Below are 17,456 nucleotides of genomic sequence, written 5' to 3' on the forward strand. Positions count from 1 at the left end.
AAGACCTGTCTTGTTTTTAATTCCTTATGTAGGTGGGTGTGTTGCCTATCAGCCAGGGATAAATTGCATAATTCCGAGACATCCATAATCCTGCCACAGAAATGAGGGTTCCCTTGTGTTGCAGGAAGGAGCACTGGTGTCCAGCTTGTGAACCAGAGCACAGAGCTTAAGGGCTGCGACAGAGGTGCTCTCGGAGCCCCCCAGATGGCTTCTTTCTTGCCTTTGGTGTCCTGCTGGCCTATGCGTGGGCCTTTTGATTTTCTGTCTGTATGAAGATGGAGCTGGTTGAAGACAGTTGCTTCGCTAGCTGCATTGCCACTGAGGTGCAGAAAAGGGGTGTTTTGAGATGCTGTAACGCAGGGTTTCTCGACCTCGGCCACCGTAAGACGTGTGGACTTCAACTCCCGGGATTCTCCAGTTCCGGGAGTTGAAGTCCACACGTCTTAAAGTGGCCGAGGTGAGAAACCCTGCTGTAATGAGAAGAAACTGCAGGACAGCGGATGAACGGCAGGTGCCTCCAGGCCAGGGTCAGAAGAGGGCAGAGAGAAAAGTGGGAAGTTCCTGTGGCCAGTCCAGTCTTGTTAACGGAAAGGGAGCATCGTTCTTGAGGTTTTCTGCTGTGCAGCTTCAGGCAGAAAATACCCAGCTGATGGAAGCTCTCCTTTGGAAGCCTCAGGTAAATGACAGGGCTGGATTGCAGTCAGGATGTGCTCCCCCCCCTCATATTGCTCCAACCTCATTCTCTCAGGACCCCGCCTTATCTTACTATCAGAGCTACCTTTGAACAAAGTAGGACGGATGCCTTGAGGGTGTATTCAGTACACCCCATCTTGTCCTTGGAGAAGCTGAAGATTGTTTGGACATCCGGCAGTGGGATCGGCCGTGGCAGCGGCAGCAGCTGTCCTCCTCCTCCACCGCAAGCGCGTGGGCACAGTAACTTTTTTGTTGTTTCGGGCTTGGAATTACGTGGCCTTCTGGGTTGGTCCATTAACCCAGCTTCTCTTCCTGGTGAAGTGAATTGCTTTTTGTGCAAGAAGGTTCCTGTCCAGACAGCCTCGGTAGCAGTTAGAGTTTTTAAGCCATGCAGTTGATGATCTGTATTCTGAACCAGTCCTGCAGATTCACCTATTTTTAAGGTGTCCCTGAACTGGGAGGGGGGCAGCCTTTTGCCTTTCTCTCCCCCAAACGGGTTTCTCAGAAAGCAGCAATTCAAGCCGTGGCTAATCTGGGACACTGAAGTCCTCCCCAGTTTACAGATTCCCTGAAGAAGACCTTCCTGCCAGTTACCAAGAAGGATAATTTGTGTTCTTCTACTGGTTTCTTTGCTTTATGTTGGCTTGCAGGTTTAAAGGCCAGTTTTCTTCTACTGAGTGACTTCAAACAGCTTGTTTCAAAGAAATAACCATTAAACCTTCTTGAACCTTAAAATAACCAGGCATGCTGCAGCGTACATGTCAGTCTTTCTCATATGCGCTTGTAATCATTATGTCACCCAGTAAGGTAGACCAAAACAAGGACAAAACAGAGAGAAAGAGATGGTTTGCAAAACACCTGATGAGATTATGGCACAGGCAAGATTTGAGTCTGGTGGGTTGGTTGGTTGGTCAGTTTCTTTCTTTCTTTCTTTCTTTCTTTCTTTCTTTCTTTCTTTCTTTCTTTCTTTCTTTCTTTCATGCATTTCTAGCTCTCGTGTTAAAGTATATAATCACGGAGGCACTCTTTCTTAAACAGGTTGGCAGACTTATATTTTTAGCATTTGTGCTGTGTATGATTCCCAGTTCTTGATGTGTGCAGTGATGAGGTGGTTCACTTACACACACACACACACACACACACACACACACCCAAAAAATTGCAAAATGCCTTCACCTTCCATTGCAGGTCATTTATAGGTAAAGGTAAAGGTTTCCCTTGACGTAAAGTCCAGTCGTGTCCGACTCTAGGGGGCGGTGCTCATCTCCGTTTCAAAGCCTTGGAGCCGGCGTTGTCATAGACACTTCCGGGTCATGTGGCCAGCATGACTCACGGAACGCCGTTACCTTCCCGCCGAAGCGGTACCAATTAATCTACTCACATTTGCATGTTTTCGAACTGCTTGGTGTGCAGGAGCTGGGACGAGCAACGGGAGCTCACCCCGCCGTGCGGTCCCTTGCAGGTCATTTATAGTTCTTGCTTAATTAGGAAATATAATTTCAACACGTTTCTGCATGGGCGGGAGGTTAATGCAAGGTTCTAGTAATTATACTTTTAGCTATCATCACCTCCCCAAAGCACCTTGGAGCAATTAAAATCCATCGCAAAGGTATAATATGAACTGTTACAGCTACATGGATATATGCTTTTCTACGGAAAGTAGAAAGGCAGAAGGATGTTTATCACAGTTCTAGTTCAGTTTGTTTTTTCTAGTTATAATCTCCTCTGCTAGTTTATTTGTTCTGGAGCCCTTTCTGCCTTTTAGCAGTTTAAAAGAGAGCTTCAGTAGACTGGGAGAAACTAAGGGCCACTAATGGTTATCCTCATTCCCCTTGATACTTTGAAAGTGGAATGCCGGGTGAATTTAATACAAATGCACCTTTTCCTCAGCGTCATGACTTGCCTGTCTGTGCCCCCGTTTTCCAGGCAGAAGGCTTCTCTGCTCCCCCTTCCATAAACGGTCTTTTTCCTGGCGGTGTCATCTTCAGATCTGCACTTTTGCTCTGTGGTAATCCTTTTCTCTCCTTCCACTCCCATCCCCACCAGGGTTGAGCACTGAAGGGATCTACCGGGTGAGCGGAAACAAATCTGAGATGGAAAGTTTACAGCGGCAGTTTGACCAAGGTAGGACCTGCCTCCTGCTTTTACTTGTGACGGGAGAAGCGGTTCAGAAATACACGTGGTTTGTCTTGGCCCCTCTACCGCCCAGGCAGACGCTTGGGAGCGATGCAGGCTGCACAGCTGGGGGGGCAGGGGCTGCATGGATAAACTGAAAATCCTTGCAGGTGCAAAGGAATACCTGGCGCACAGTCAGCTGCTCGGTGGCTGGCGGAGCAGCAACAGCACCAGAGCCGGCGGTGGCCGTGAGACTTGGAGGTGCTTGGCAGCACTTTTTGGGGGCAGCAGCAGCAGCGAGTGTATTACTTTTTTAAAAGTGCCAGTGGGCCGGACAGGGCTGGTTAGTGGGCCACATGTGGTGCGTTCTTCTCCGTTACAGCAGGAGTTGCCCCTTCAGATCCACTGACAGCGTTCGTGGATGGGGGGGGGGCTTGGCAGGGGGTGTTCTCCCAGCCGTGAGGCATTCCAGGAATCTTCCCTCAGCAGGACTGTTTTTAATAATTGTGCGGTCCGTCCTAGCCATGATTTGAGAAGAGCCGGGTTCCAGTGACAGTAAACCCAGGGTTTCTTGGAACTTGGAGCTAGAGGGAAAGTAGTACTTCTCTCTCCTCCTTGAAGTTCTGGATCCTGGATTTGTTTGGTTTTGCATCTGCTGGACCCAAGCGCAGAGCCACGAGGGAAAGGGGGGGGACATGGGAGGCTTGCGGGTGCCCCCTCGCCTTGGAACGTCCGTCAAGGGCTAAAGCCAGGCAGGCTGACAAGTGTCTCCCACACCCTTGCAGCTCAGGGCAGGAGGCAGGACACAGATGGGCAGTTTCTAGAGCTCAGAGCTTGCTTGTCAGTTGCAGAAAGAGCATAAGCGGTTCTCTCTCTCTCAGTTTCCGTTTCCAGGGGGGAGGCCGTGGGTCTTACGCTTGCTTTGCATGTCAGAAACATAACATGAGTCCGGGGACAAGGTTGACCTTCCCCTTTGGAAAAGGAAAGGTCCTAGTAGCAACAAGTTCTGTCTGTCTGTCTATTTTATATCCCATCACAATCATAAAAGACCCTCAGTGGCTCACAGTAGTAACAAGGCGTGCTGTGATAATATCAAACACAGTATGTTAAAATACCTTTTAAAAATCACAAAACAATACAGTGTCAGATCCAAGCCCTCTGGAAAAACTCTTGTTTTTAGGTTTTTCTGGAAGGCCGACAAAGCTGGAGACAAATGAACCTTAACCTGAGGGCCAGCCCCGTTAAGGGAAAACGCCGCTCCTGGGTCCCCCCCCCTCCCCAAAGTGGGGGACCACCAGCCGCTTCGCCCAGCAGGATCGAAATGGCTGGGGAGATTCTAGTGGGGAGATGTGTTCCTGCAGATAAACGTTTGTGCTGTTCCTCAGAGCACAAATCATCTGATTCAGGGTTCCTGAACCTTAGCAAATTTAAGATGTGTGGACTTCAACTCCCAGAATTCCCCAGCCAGCAAGCTAAGGTTCAGGAACCCTGATCTGATTGATACAACAAGAATCGCTGAACATTTAGCTGGGACTTTTTTCTCTTGGTCTTTTCTTTGCAGTTGTCCGATAGGCACGATAGACAAGGTGTAACCATTAAATCCTCTCCCTGCAGATCATAACCTAGACCTCGCAGAGAAGGATTTCACGGTGAACGCAGTAGCTGGAGCCATGAAGAGCTTCTTCTCAGAGCTGCCTGAGCCCCTGGTACCGTACAACATGCAGATTGAGCTGGTGGAGGCCCACAGTGAGTATGTGCCTGCCAGTGATCAAGGCCACCCTTTTTGAGAGCACAAAAGGGACCGTCCTTCATGTTTGTGAAGCGTTTGGTTAGAAATGGCCCCATGCACTTTTGAAATTGAACCCACAAACGGCAGTTTTCTACCAGCACTTGCTTGCAAGTTGTTAAACATCCAAATCACACGTCAGCCAGTGTTATTGCTGCAGAATGGGCATGTCTAGCCTGGTAAAATTTGGCCCCAAACTCATTCAGGCCTCAAGATCCTCTGAATATCTGGATTTGCTTTGCTTGCTTTCTGAAGGGTTGAATATTATGACAGATCCAGGACTAACACCTTAGTTTTCTTTTCATGCAAGCCCGATAATTTGGTTTGGGAAGATGCTTAAATATATATATATATATCTATAGGGCACCCTAAATGCTAGATTCGGCTGTTCAGTTTCATAAGTTTGTGTCTTCCAGCTGTCTTGGCAAAAAAAGGACATTGAAAAAGATAGGTGCGCCTGAAGTTTTTTCCCATTAAATTAGCTGAGAAGCTGACTGCTAGGGCATTAATCATGGGTGCGCTGTTGTCTGCAAAGTGGAAATGCTTCCCAGTCTCTATTGATGGGGCCTCACGCTGAAGGTCAATTTTTAAAAAAAGCCCTGATTTCTAAACTAGGGCTTACTGCAGCTTCCTGACACCCTACTTCTGACTAATATAATTGTGGGATAAGATTGTCTCTTTCTGCAATATAGAGGCTCAGAGTCGCTTGATATTTCTGCTTGACTCCAGTTAGTCCTGTACGGGGTCTAATTTGGAAAACAAGGCAGATGTAAACAAACTGGAAGAGATTCAGCTGAGAAGTTCAGAAACATGCTGAAAACTCAAAATAAGGAGGCTGAGAATGGGGGCAACAGAAGGAACTGATAAAATGTTTCCCAGTATTAGTAAGCTGCTTCCTTAATAGAGAACCAGAGTCACAGAGGTCTGAACAAAAGATTGTCACTTCCCAGTCAGGCCCTCCCACAAAGTACAGGACTATAACTTCCAGAATTCCTAATCCATTCAGAGCAGTGTTTTTCAAACTTGGCAACTTTAAGATGTGTGGACTTCAGCTCCCAGAATTCTCAAGTCCGCACATCTTAAAGTTGCCAAGTTTGAAAAACACGGGCCTAGAGGATGTCACTGGGGAGGACTGGCCCCTGCCTTAAGAAAGTAGGCGGGGGGTGTTTGGGGAAGTCTTGGAATAAGGTTTTTTTTTTTTTTACTTGATTGCTCAGCCCAGAGTGGCTCTTTAAGCGGTTTTAGATTTTTGATCATTTTTGATAAATTATGCTTTAAAAATGGATTGGCCTTAAAATTTACAAAAAGCAGTCTCCAGAGAGTTGGACAGGCAGGCTTACACATGCATGTTGTGGTTCAGTCACATCTGACTTTGTAACTCAGTGGACAACAGTTCATCAGGGTTGTCTGTCAGAAACTTTTTTTTTAAATTCTTGTAAGCCCATGCTTGTGATACGGTGATAATATCTAGCCATCTTGTATTCTGCTGGCCTCTTTTTCCATTGCCGTTTTTCTGAGCATCAGGGTCTTCTTCAAAGATTGTATCTCCAGAATATTAAAACCTTACCTTCAGTTTCAATGCTTCCAGGGAGCTGTCTATTTATTACTACATCTAGCACTGAATTATTTGTCTTTCTTGCCCTCCAAAGTACTCTCAATAATTTTCTCCAGCACTGCAGTTCAGAGGCGTTGATTTCTTTTAGCTCGTCCTCTTTGAGGCACAGCTCTCTCGCCCATAGGGCACTGTTGAGGAGATCATGAAGTTCATATCCTTGTTGACAGTTTGATTTTTCTATACTTCAGTATTTTGCCTACATTTGTCATAGTCTTTCTTCCAAGAAGCAGCTGCCTCTTTTTTTTAAGGCCTATTGCCCCCATCCCTGTGGATTTCTGAGACCAGGAAGATAAGATGGGATGGGATGGGAGTTGCGGGTCACTAAGCCAGGCTTGTCGACCGGAAGGTTGCAAGTTTGGGGGTTCGAGACCCGAGTGCCGCATGACGGAGTGAGCTCCCGCTTCAGCGGGAAGGAACAGCGTTCCGTGGCTGTCATGCCAGCCACGTGACCGTGGAGGTGTCTTCGGACAACGCTGGCTCTTCGGCCGTGAAGCGGAGATGAGCACCGCCCCCTAGTGTCGGACACGACTAAATGGGAACCTTTTAAGCATCACTAATACAAGTTTTCTATGGCTCCATCCAGAGTTAGAAAAGAAAATGGAGTAGAAAATAGTTTCCTTGCATATGCAGTGCTGAAGCAGCAGCATCTAAATTTTCCTTGTTTTATTTATTATCTTGGTAAATAAAATCAAACGACTCCAGAACAAGCTTTAATACAGAGCATTTGCTGGTACAAAATGAAAGCGTATACAATGGAGGAAGGAAGCAAAGTTTGCTGCCTTATGTTACCATGAAGGGCTGTAGAGTTGGGGAGCAACAGATCTGAGCCAGGGGACCCCCCTCTGGGAAATTCCCTAGACTACGTCTTGGAAATGAACAGGATAGTAATAAAACCCCATCAGATCGACTCGGGCCCATTCATGCATTTCTGCCTAAGCGAAGCTGGTCCAAAATTCTTCGCTGCCCAAAATATGATCTCCCCAAGTCCAGACGACTACTTCAGAAGTCCTGCCAAGATATTTTGGCATACGAGGAAGCGTGTCCTGCAAGGACCTTTTCTGCTGCAGCAGTAAAAATAGGGCCATAATGGTACCTCGTGGCCTCTGCCTCCCTCAGCCTTCATGAAGCATCAGCGCTGCAGCTAACCTGTGCCAGTGCAAGGCCAGTTGCCATGTTTTAAATACAGTACGATAAAATTAGTTGTCTTTGAACTGTGTTTCAAACAGCAGAATACAAATAATTAAATCTTTAACAGGCATATTTGTCTGCAGCCTGGCTCAGTCTGTAACGATTACTTCATTGAGCCGTTTCCAGCTTCCCTCAGATGGGCACAGCAGAATTTGACAGGAAGATCCAAGTCATCTTCTCTTGTTTTCATTTTTAAGTTAATTTATTTGGTTTTTGATTTGTTTTTGTTTTTATAATTTTATCTGCTGTTGGTTATTTTTTTTTCCTGTTGTTACTGATTTCTTAATTTATTACTATGCACATTTTAATTGTGTGGTGGTTTAGGATAAGATTAGAGAAGGACATAACATGCTAGTAACTTTCCTGATTTTTGCGTATGGTCAGATTTGAGGGCAGGAAAAATACCCATTGGGGTCCGCAGTCCTGGGGCATTTCTTTCAGACAAACCAAGATGTCTGTTTTCTGTGAAGTGTTTTTCTTCTGGCTGGGAGGAAATGCCGCAGCTTCCACTGATCACAGAATTATTTTATTGATTGATTGATTGATTGATTGATCGATCGATCGATTGAATTTATCACCGCCCAACTCCCCCACAAGGAGGGACCCTGGGCGGTTCATAATAAAAACACTTAACCATAATATAAATAATATACAATAATATCAATAACATAAAAATATAAATATGTTAAAATACAATAAAATCCAGATGGCTAAGATAGTCTCTGTCCGCAAGCAGAACGGGCAATTATGTGAAATAAAGTTGGCTGGCGTATTGCAGCAGTGTCCCCTGACAGTTTTAAATAGGGAGTAATAAACGGCCGGTGACGACAAGCCTCTAAAAATATACAAAGAAGCTTCCATCACTGTTTTGCTAGATTTGATGTGGTAAAAATGGCCGGGGTTTTGGGGTTTTTTTTTTTTTTGGCCACCTTTCACATCACACCCCTTTTTCTAAACCGATGAGGAGGTTCGGCATCCCCTGGCGACCTGGCTGTCCTGGGAAGCCTCGGTTCCGTCTTCAGGCGGTCCTGATCAGGCTGAAGTCCAAGCAGCTGTTTTGCTGGCTGGCCGCGGCGCTGCTGCCGGTCCTGAATTTCACTCCAGATGCGCTTGGAGTTGTCAGAGCTCAGAAGGGCACTGGGGGCTGTTTAAATATTTAGACCCTGCGGTCTGTCCAAATGGAGTCTGCGTTTGGCGTCTCTGCTTTAGAAGCAGCCTCCGAGGGACTTCGGATAAATGATGCTCTCCCTTTGTTGCTCTAAAAGGTATTTTTAACAATGAAAGATTGATATCTTCTCAGATGACAGATTCACCCCTGTGATGTTCAGGCACTTTTTAAAAGCTGCAGCATAGGAAGAACAGAGGAGAATGCTGTTGCTGAGTAAGGAGCTGGCTTTCTCAGCAAGCAGAGTGCCGTCATACTTGTTGTGGCTTAAACAGACATCTTTAATGTGCCCTGTCAAAACAAAAATCGAGAAGTTTGGTTAACTTGATTACCATCAGCATTTTGTGCTATTATTGCAACATATTACAAAGTGCCAATTAAAAAGCATAGATGTGGTAAATAATTGACTTTCCATAGTATCAATGCAGATAATAAAATACTGAGGAACCTAAATATTAAAACTAATTAACAAGGTTATAAAACTACTTTGTGAATAAAAATTAAAATGCTTATATACTAATACTAGGCTGCTAAGCAAGGATGTATATGATACAAGGACTAAAACAAAAAACAACCTGAAAGGCATTTTAAAAAGGGGGTAAAAGTTAGGGTGGATGGTCCCAATTACAGCAGCGATGGGTGCACCATTGGGAGACCTGAAGGACCTGGAGAAAATCTGGATAATCTGTGGCTGTTACGTGGCTTGATGGCATTTACAGTAATCAGTCAAAAAGTTAAAACAGTAGCTTCCTACATAAAGCAACGGTGACTGAAAGAAATTTTGCACCTCTCCTGGAGAGAGTTCAACAGGAAGCAAATGAGGTTGTCCTCAGAAGGTGTGAGGCTAATCCTTGTGAGCAAAGCTGTAAGAGTAGGATGCAGGTGGCTATACAAATAGTCTCCCTTAATGATGGTGATTGGGACCCGAATTTCTGTCACTTAGCAGTGTGGTTGTAAAGTGTGATGTCATGTGACCGTGCTGCTTAGCAACAGCAGTTCCGGCAGTCCCCAGTTATTGTCATTAAGCGAATCACCGTGGATCGTTAAGCAAGGACCTCACTTAACCACGACTTCCGATTTCCTGTCAGCTTCCCCATTGACGTAAGTCGTTAAGTAGCACTCGTTCGGCACCGTTGTAAGTTTAAAGGTTCACTGAACAAGTGGTCGTTTACTGAGGACCTCCTGTAGAGAGGACACCTCCTAGAGGTTCAGGTTCCCCAGAGGGAGGCTTGCTCTGCAGAAGGAGTTACTGCTACTCCGAGCATCCTCAGCACTGCACCCCAGAGACCCTGAGAATAACCAGAAGCAGAGCTTTCTCCCTGTTTCTAGAACGTGATGTACTTTGTGAGCCAGCCAGTGGTTTCAGCATGGGTAACACATGCCTGGCTCACAAAGCATACCTGGGCTTTTCTATGAGCACTTGGGAAAACTGGACTCTGCCAGGTACTGCTAAAAGGCTATTTTCACCTTCCTGATTTAAGTAGAGCTGGTTCTATAAAATGGGAGGCTCCTAACTGGGAGCGCCCAGCTTCACGCTGGTTCAGTTCTGCCACCGGTTGGCTGTTCCACATCAAGAATGTGCCCTCCCCACCCCCCCACCTCCAGCCTGAACCAGGTTCTTCAGCTCTGGGGAAGAAAAATGCAGAGAGAGCTATACAAATGACTATAGTTTGTACAGTGGCCGGTGCCTGTCATAGTAGGTCTTCGCATAAGGAAATTAATTCTAATTGCGACGTATTCCTTGCATTCTTCTTATAAGCCACATTTGACCGATTATTCACTCGGCTGAATAAAATTCTCTGGTATCTTGGTTGCCATTTAGAAGACTTCTGTGTTCACTGGTGGCCTTCCTAGCCCGGCATCTTCCGCTGGACAAATCTGCAGGTTCCAGCCTTCAGGTCTCCCAATGGTGCACCCATCGCTGCTGTAATTGGGGCCGTCCACCCTAACTTTCCCCCACTTTTCAAAAAGTCTTTCAGGTTGTTTTTGTTTTAGTCCTCATACCATATACGTCCTTGCTTAGCAACCTATTATCAGGATGTAGGCATTTTAATTTTTATTCCCAAAGCATGCTGGGGTAGGCTGGCTTTCCCCTTGAACTGGTTGTGGCTGCCACCTTCCCAGGTGCCGCTCTGATCGTCTCAGGTTGGGAAAGTCCGTTGCTCCTTGAAAGAGTGTAAATCTTACTCTGTTTCTCCACCTAAACAGAGATCAACGACAGAGAGCAGAAACTGCACGCACTTAAGGAGGTGCTGAAGAAGTTTCCCAAGGAGAACTACGAAGTTTTCAAATACGTGATCTCTCACTTGAACAAGTAAGTTCAACACGGCTTTCTTCCATCCCTCTGAGAGGCAAAGAGGCGAGGTGGGGATGTCCCCTGAGTTGCGGCCGGTGGCCATTTCATGACCCCTGGAAGTGCACCCTTTGACAACCGTGGTGGAATGACAGAACCTGCCCGGAGTGGATCCGTTCCCGGCGTTTCTCCCAGTTGAGCGAGGCTGCGTCATCAAGGGTCTCCCTGGCCTTGCTAGATTGTGCTCGTCCAGAGATTAGCAGCAGCGCCTGGGGGGGCTTTGGGAGGCTTGTGGCCCCCCGGCTTCATTAGGCCGGGCAGAGGGCATTGGCTGCTGAGAGAGGCCTGGTTGGCAAGGCTGTGCGCCCCCTTTCCCAGTTCACAATCCCAAAACCACTGCCAGGCCTCCGGTTCCGTCCTCACAGACACCTGTGGAGGAGGCAAAATCCCCGCAGCATCCAGAGGCGCTTTCCTGGGGTCCTTCTAACAAACTTCTGCTTCAGAACAACACAGTGGACAAAGCCCAGGGCAGTTTTCCTCTCTGAATGGATTCTGTCCGTCCAAAGTTCAGTTTATATTATCCTCGAGCGGCTGTGCTGTTCCACTCGTTAAATGTTCATAGCGACTATAGAAGCATTTAAAAAAATAATCTATCCCGAGGGGTACTAACGTGAAAGTCCACTTTTAGTCCTCCCCTGCTGACTCGGCAGCACCCCCTTTGCGGTCCGTGCTGCCGCATCCTTGCTTTCCCGCGTAGGCCCAGTTTTACACAGCATGACGTGTGCGTCGTAGATCAACAGCCTTGCGACCCGCCTGGGAAGGAGTGGCCCAAGGGCAGCGGGATGGGAAGCCAAGGTAGCTTTCGAAGCGTCGCCTCCCCCAGTCTGGTGACCTCTGGGTATTTTGGACTGCCGTTGCAGTGGCATCATCTCAGACCTCGCAGGCTGGGGAGAGCTGGTGGACTCAACGTGGCGCAGAACGGTGCTGCTTGCTGGCCCACGCAGCCCTGAGAAAGCCGCGGGTCCCTCTGGGGGGGGACAGGGCTTGCCCCTCGTGCCTGAGCACCTTTGTCCTCGCAGGGTGAGCCACCACAGCCGAGCCAACCTGATGACCAGCGAGAACCTCTCCATCTGCTTCTGGCCCACGTTGATGAGGCCCGACTTCAGCACCATGGACGCCCTCACCGCCACGCGCATTTACCAGACAATCATCGAGCTCTTTATCCAGCAGTGCTCTTTCTTCTTCTACAGCCGGCCCATCGTTGAGCCCCCAGGCGCCACCCCCAATTCTCCCTTGGCCATCCCCATCAGCACACCTTTCCTGTCCTCCACGCCGGTGGTCACCCAGCCATCTCCTCCGCAGACGCCTCCGCCCTCGCCTCAGTCTCCCCTCCAGGCCCTTCTCCCCCCGCAGCTCCAGGCCGAGCAGCACACACTGTGAACCCAGGCCCGGCCAGGGAGAAAGGCCTGCTTCCGTTCCCACGCGGAGGGCGAGACTGGAAAGCTGCTCCCCCCGGCATTATCGGCCCTCCCTCTCCTCCCGTCGCCGGGCTACAAACTTCAGTTGGGCTGAGCAATGGCAGGCTGCCGCGCCGGACCCTTGGGAAGCCTTGTTCCGCCTCGGTGCCTAGCACGGGAGGGCACGCCGGGTCTAGGAGGAGGAGGATGTTCTCAGTAGGGAGAGATTTGGACCCCTCTTTCCAGGCAGAACCGATTCCATCAGGATCTACTCTGGCCCAAGCAAGGCTGCAGTACGCAAGCGAGCACTGCCAGGTTCGGCCGGGCAGGTTTAGCCTGGTGGCTTTGGACCGGTCCCTTCTCAGCCCCAGTCAGTGCGTGAACAGAGAGGACTGTTGGAGCCAGAGCCCCCCCCCCCCGCCAAGCACATTCCAGGAACGATTATAGCGGAGGCCTTTCCTGCAGTGCTGGACACCTCACCCGGGTTGGGGACCCCACCTTTCCTTTAGGCCGATTTGTACCACCCCCAGTAGTAGCTCAGAAGACCTGGATCACCTCAACTGAAACAAAGGCTGGAACGTAACTTCCTCTTGGCCTAAACGTCAAGGCCGGTCTCAAGAGTGGGAAGAAGAGTCCTGGGAATTGGTGGCTGGCAGTTTCCTGGGCAGGGCAGGGCAGGGCCGGGCGGCAGCAGTCCGGCCTCGCTGGCCGTGCCGCCTTCGCACGACAAGCCCTGGCATCTCTCTCCCTCTCTGTCCCCGCCCTTGGAGGATATTGGTGGTAGCACTTAACGGAGGAGCGAGAGACGAGAGAAGGACACGCGTGTCCGTTTGCAGAGGGTGTTGGTGTGCTGCCGTCTGGCCTGGGTCTGACTGCTGTGGAACACTACGTTGACAGAAACACGGCGGTTAATTCTGGTGTGTGCGCCTGGCTGGAAGCAAGTGGTTGCAAGAGGGGGGGGGAAGCTGTCAGCGAGTAGAGAGGAGTCGGGCCCGTCAACCCCCCCCCTCCCTTTGAGCGGCACCAGTGGAGTGTTTGGAAGGCCTCCCGCTGCTGCTGCTGCCGCCCCCGGGTTCTTGGAGTGGCTGAATCGACTCGCGTGGGAGACGCAGACCCCAGAAAGATCTGTCAGAAAGAGGGGCTTAAAGGGGGAAAGCGAAGGGCTTGTTCCCGGCCACGTCGGTGCAAACGCTGTAGATGCCGCCGGGCTGAGAGGGAGCTCTGAGCCAGCCTCCCTTGGGGCGTTCCTGACCCGCTCGCTGCCCAGTCAGGAAGGTGGCAGCAAGTGAGGGGTGGCCGCCATGCCGTGGGAAGGAGAATCTGAACGGGAATTCTTAAAACCTCCGAACAGAGCGTCCACAGTGGGGTTGGTTACCCTGCCCACAACTCTGAACCCTTGCCAGTGTGCCACCACCCCCCTTGGCACCTTCCCAAGCGGCTGCTGTCCGCTCTCTTCCTGGTCACTGTCGACGTGTGGCAGGCATGCAGAGGTAGAGGCTGGTGCCCCAGGGGAACTCCTTGCCTCCTCGCTCTTCTCTCGCCCTGGAAGGCCCTGATGGTCCCTGTCAGTCCTGCCCTCTTTTCCCAGCCAAAGGCTCGTGCTGGGCCTGCGCACAGCTTGGCGTTGCTCCTCAGCTCATGTGAGGTTCCTGTTTGGGGAAACACTAGAAATGGACCACTAGGGACAGCCGGTCAGGGTTTCTGCACCATGTATGTGAATGGGGATTGTGTATCAGCAGTGCCTGGTAAACCGCCCTGTTTGTGTTTGTGTGTGCGTGTGTGTGAGGGAGAGGGAGTGTGGGTATATTTGTTCTCATTAACAGGGCAGTTTTAACTGGAGTTTCCACGGTACCACTGGGAGGACATGGGAGCGATCCCTACGCCATCCTCACTATCTATTCGCACTTTAAAATGAAACCTGTGGTTTATTGCTGTTTTTAGCCTTTCAAGGATATTTGTGTTACCTTCATTTGGTGGGAGTGAAATTCCGGTCCTTCTCCCCCCCCCCCCATTACTCTTCCACTTTCATTCTGCTTCCTGGTATCCAGAGCCCTCTCATCAGCAATCTCTCTCTCTCTCTCTCTCTTATAAATAAGCTGAATTATGTACTCCTTATTTTAGAACCACATTTAAAAGTTGTATCTGTGTCAGAATCGTGTGCTTGAAAGCCTCTCTCGCAAGCATTCCTCCCTTGTTTTATATTCTCATGCATTAACGATGAAGCTTTTCTGTAAATAATGGAAATGGTTTGTTTTAAACTCTTACGAGGAAAATGGAAGCAGCCCGCCTCCCGTGGGTTACGCATGCGCCACGCAACACAGGCCGGCCACCTTGCGGGGAGGAGGCTGAGAAGGCTGGAAAAGCTCCGTTCTGACTGTGTCCTGGGTGAAGAAAGGAGGGCCGGGGTCCCACCTGGGCTGCGGTTGGCCCAGAGGGGGGCGGGGGGGCTGTTCGCTGCCTGGAACGGGGCTTCTGTTGTGCGTGCAGGGTGTGCTGTGCCTTCCTCGTGAGTGTGCTGAAGGTCTTCCTCTTGCTAGCAGCTGTTTTGGTTAGGGAAGGCAACCTGACCTCGAGGCCTCCCTCCATCCCGTGTCCGGCCTTGGCGTGGCCATTTGGACCCGTGCTTGCTCTGGGGCCCCCTCCTGAGATGGGCACTTGAGGTTGGCAGGGGGAGGAAGGGCTGGAGGTGCCCCACAGAGGTCAGTCGGTGGCCTCGGTCGCTGTGCTTAAGATTGAGGGCAGTCACCTCTCTGCCTGCCTGCTTTTGCGGGTTCCCCAAGCTGAGGACAGGCCATCTCCTGCGCAAAATGGAGAAGAATCGCAGCGGTCCTTGGGTGGCCTCGGCCAGCTTGGTGGCCCCCGGATGAGCCGGGGCACCTCCCATCGGCCCCGGGGCAGGAGGTGGGCCGTGATCCGTCTCATCCAGACAGCTCCAGCTGGAGGGTTCGCTCGTCCAAACCCTGCCTGGGGTTGTTTCTGAGAAGGAAGGTTGGCAGCCTGGGGCTGGGAGAGGGCCCCCCTGTGGCCCCAGCAGTGCAGTTTTTCAGGGGTTCCTGGCAAGATTAGAGCATTGCTGCAGATCATCTGTCTGCTTCCCTCACCTGCCGCCATCCCCTCTTCTGAAACCAGAGGCGCTTGGTAGGCCCTTAAACTGGGCCCGGCCCCCCAAAACACTACCTACATCTTCCATTTCCAGGGGCTCTCTCTTGATGGCAGCACATCTCCTGAGCAGCACCATCCCTTTGCACACACCAGAGGCAATGCCACTTCCTCATCTTGGGGTCTCCCCCTGGTCCAGATGTGTCTTTGCGCTTTTCCCGGCTTCTGCCAGCCTTTCCCGGTTCCTGCTTTGCTGGAGGCTGTAAGGGGCCGACCCGTCTGTTGCCCTCCCATCGTTGCCTGTCCTTTCAGGGAGTGGCAGAGCTTTTGCCCTCCGTGGTGCAAGTTGGACGATTCCCTCTGCCCTTTTATGGAAGCCCTCCAGGATGTGCCTCATCCCACCGTGTTGCCCTCCCTTTGAGCGCGTGGCTGGGCTGGGCTCTTCTGCAGCGAGAGACGCGCGCACGGCAGGTTTGTGGTTCTCACCTTCCCGTTAAGAATGATCTGCCCCCATGGTGGGAAACCAGGGCGTTTCGAGGCTCGCCAGCTCTGGTTTGCAGGGGCATCCTGTTTTGTCACCACTACAGAGGGCATTGGGCTGACCGGCGTGTGATTTTTCAAAAGTTCTCTGAAACGAAAGTCCTGAATTGCTTGTCCGAATCAATCATTTGTCCTTTGGTGACTTAGCAGCAGCAGCATTCAAAGCCTGGCTTAGGTCTTACTTTATTTTCATAGAAGCGGCATCTGGCGTTGGTTCCTCCTAAGGCATTTGTCCTCTAGCCGGCTGGGGGCATCCCTAACTCTGAAAGTCAATTGTCCCAAAATCACCCAGTCAGTATTCTTTAGAGGTCCCACTGTGGGGGTGTGTCCCCTGTTGCTGCCCCTCTTGATAGGTCCTAGTTTAACTGTTAGGTCAAATTCCCTTCTCCCCTTTTGGTAAAATGGAAATACAATAGAAATATTGTATTCTAAATGTAGTTTAAGGCAGGGCATAAGTTATTGTTTAAAATAATCTTAATTTTTTTTCCTGTGTATATTAAAAAGAAAAAACCACATTTCTTTCTCAAATTGTGTGGGAATAAAACTTACCCCCAAAAGTTGGATTTAGTTCTGCACTCAGCTTTTGTTTGTTTTTTCCTGGTACTTGTATTTTCACATGTAAAATTATCTCTATATATGTTGAATTAACATTTTTAATTGAAGAAGACAATTATTAATGGTCATAAAATGTGTTAGTAGTTCCACCTAAACATGCGCCCAAAACACTCTTCAGAAAAAACAAAAATTACCGAAAGACCTGTATGTAAAAAAAAAAAAAGGATAATGGTCATTTCTCTGTATTTTTAGGAGCCTAACGACATCCTTTAGTTATTGGTGATAGAATATATTTCCTTTTTATGCTTCTATTAAGGACATTTTTAACTCTTTGTGGCTCTTTCTCCTCCCCTCCCTCCCAGCCCATCCAATTAGTGCATGAAAATGTTGAAATCTCTGGGCAAACGAAGAAAAGCCCCTTTTTTGCTGAATTTAAAAAGGAAGAAAAATCATGTTATTTGCTACAGAGTATTGTATGTGTCTCAATGGGAATGGTGTAAAAACTTAAAGGCCTTATGTGATATGTATCATAGTTAATAAATCAATCTTGTAAAAAAAAAATGGTTTTCTGCTTGTCCTGCATATCCTGTGTGCTGCTTTCTCTTCTCTAGAGAACGTGACATTCTCCAACTTGGTGCCCCAGATGTGTGGACTTGCAGCCCTCCAACATCCCCAGTGGGCAGGACAACACATCTGGATGGCTGCTGGGTTTGCCAGGCACTCCAAGGAAACTGGGATAAGCAGGGGGGAGAAAAGGATCAGAAAAGGATCTGAGATGTGCGAGTTGTCTTAGGGCGCAAGCGTGGACTAAGCCAGTGTTTCTGACCCTTGGGAACTCTTAAGATGTGTAGACTTCAACCCAAGCTATGTGGCTCTTCGTACAGACGCCCGCACAGGGTGACAGCTTTCAAGCTGGACCGATGAAATGCATCAGACAAACTGCAGACCAT

General features: G+C 49.3%; 1 protein-coding gene across 1 annotated transcript in view; it reads left to right on the top strand.

Moving 5' to 3' along the window:
• Positions 1-17,067, top strand: part of ARHGAP35 (Rho GTPase activating protein 35) — a 68,327-nt gene extending 51,260 nt beyond the window's left edge. Inside the window, exons 4-7 of the mRNA XM_063312430.1 lie at positions 2,740-2,817; positions 4,423-4,554; positions 10,771-10,876; positions 11,935-17,067. Coding sequence (XP_063168500.1) covers positions 2,740-2,817; positions 4,423-4,554; positions 10,771-10,876; positions 11,935-12,295 — 677 coding nt within the window. The 3' untranslated portion in view covers positions 12,296-17,067. The remainder of the gene's footprint in view (positions 1-2,739; positions 2,818-4,422; positions 4,555-10,770; positions 10,877-11,934) is intronic.
• The last annotated feature ends 389 nt before the right edge of the window (positions 17,068-17,456 follow it).

The sequence above is a fragment of the Candoia aspera genome, chromosome 10 (genome assembly GCF_035149785.1).
Source record: "Candoia aspera isolate rCanAsp1 chromosome 10, rCanAsp1.hap2, whole genome shotgun sequence".
Taxonomy (NCBI): domain Eukaryota; kingdom Metazoa; phylum Chordata; class Lepidosauria; order Squamata; family Boidae; genus Candoia; species Candoia aspera.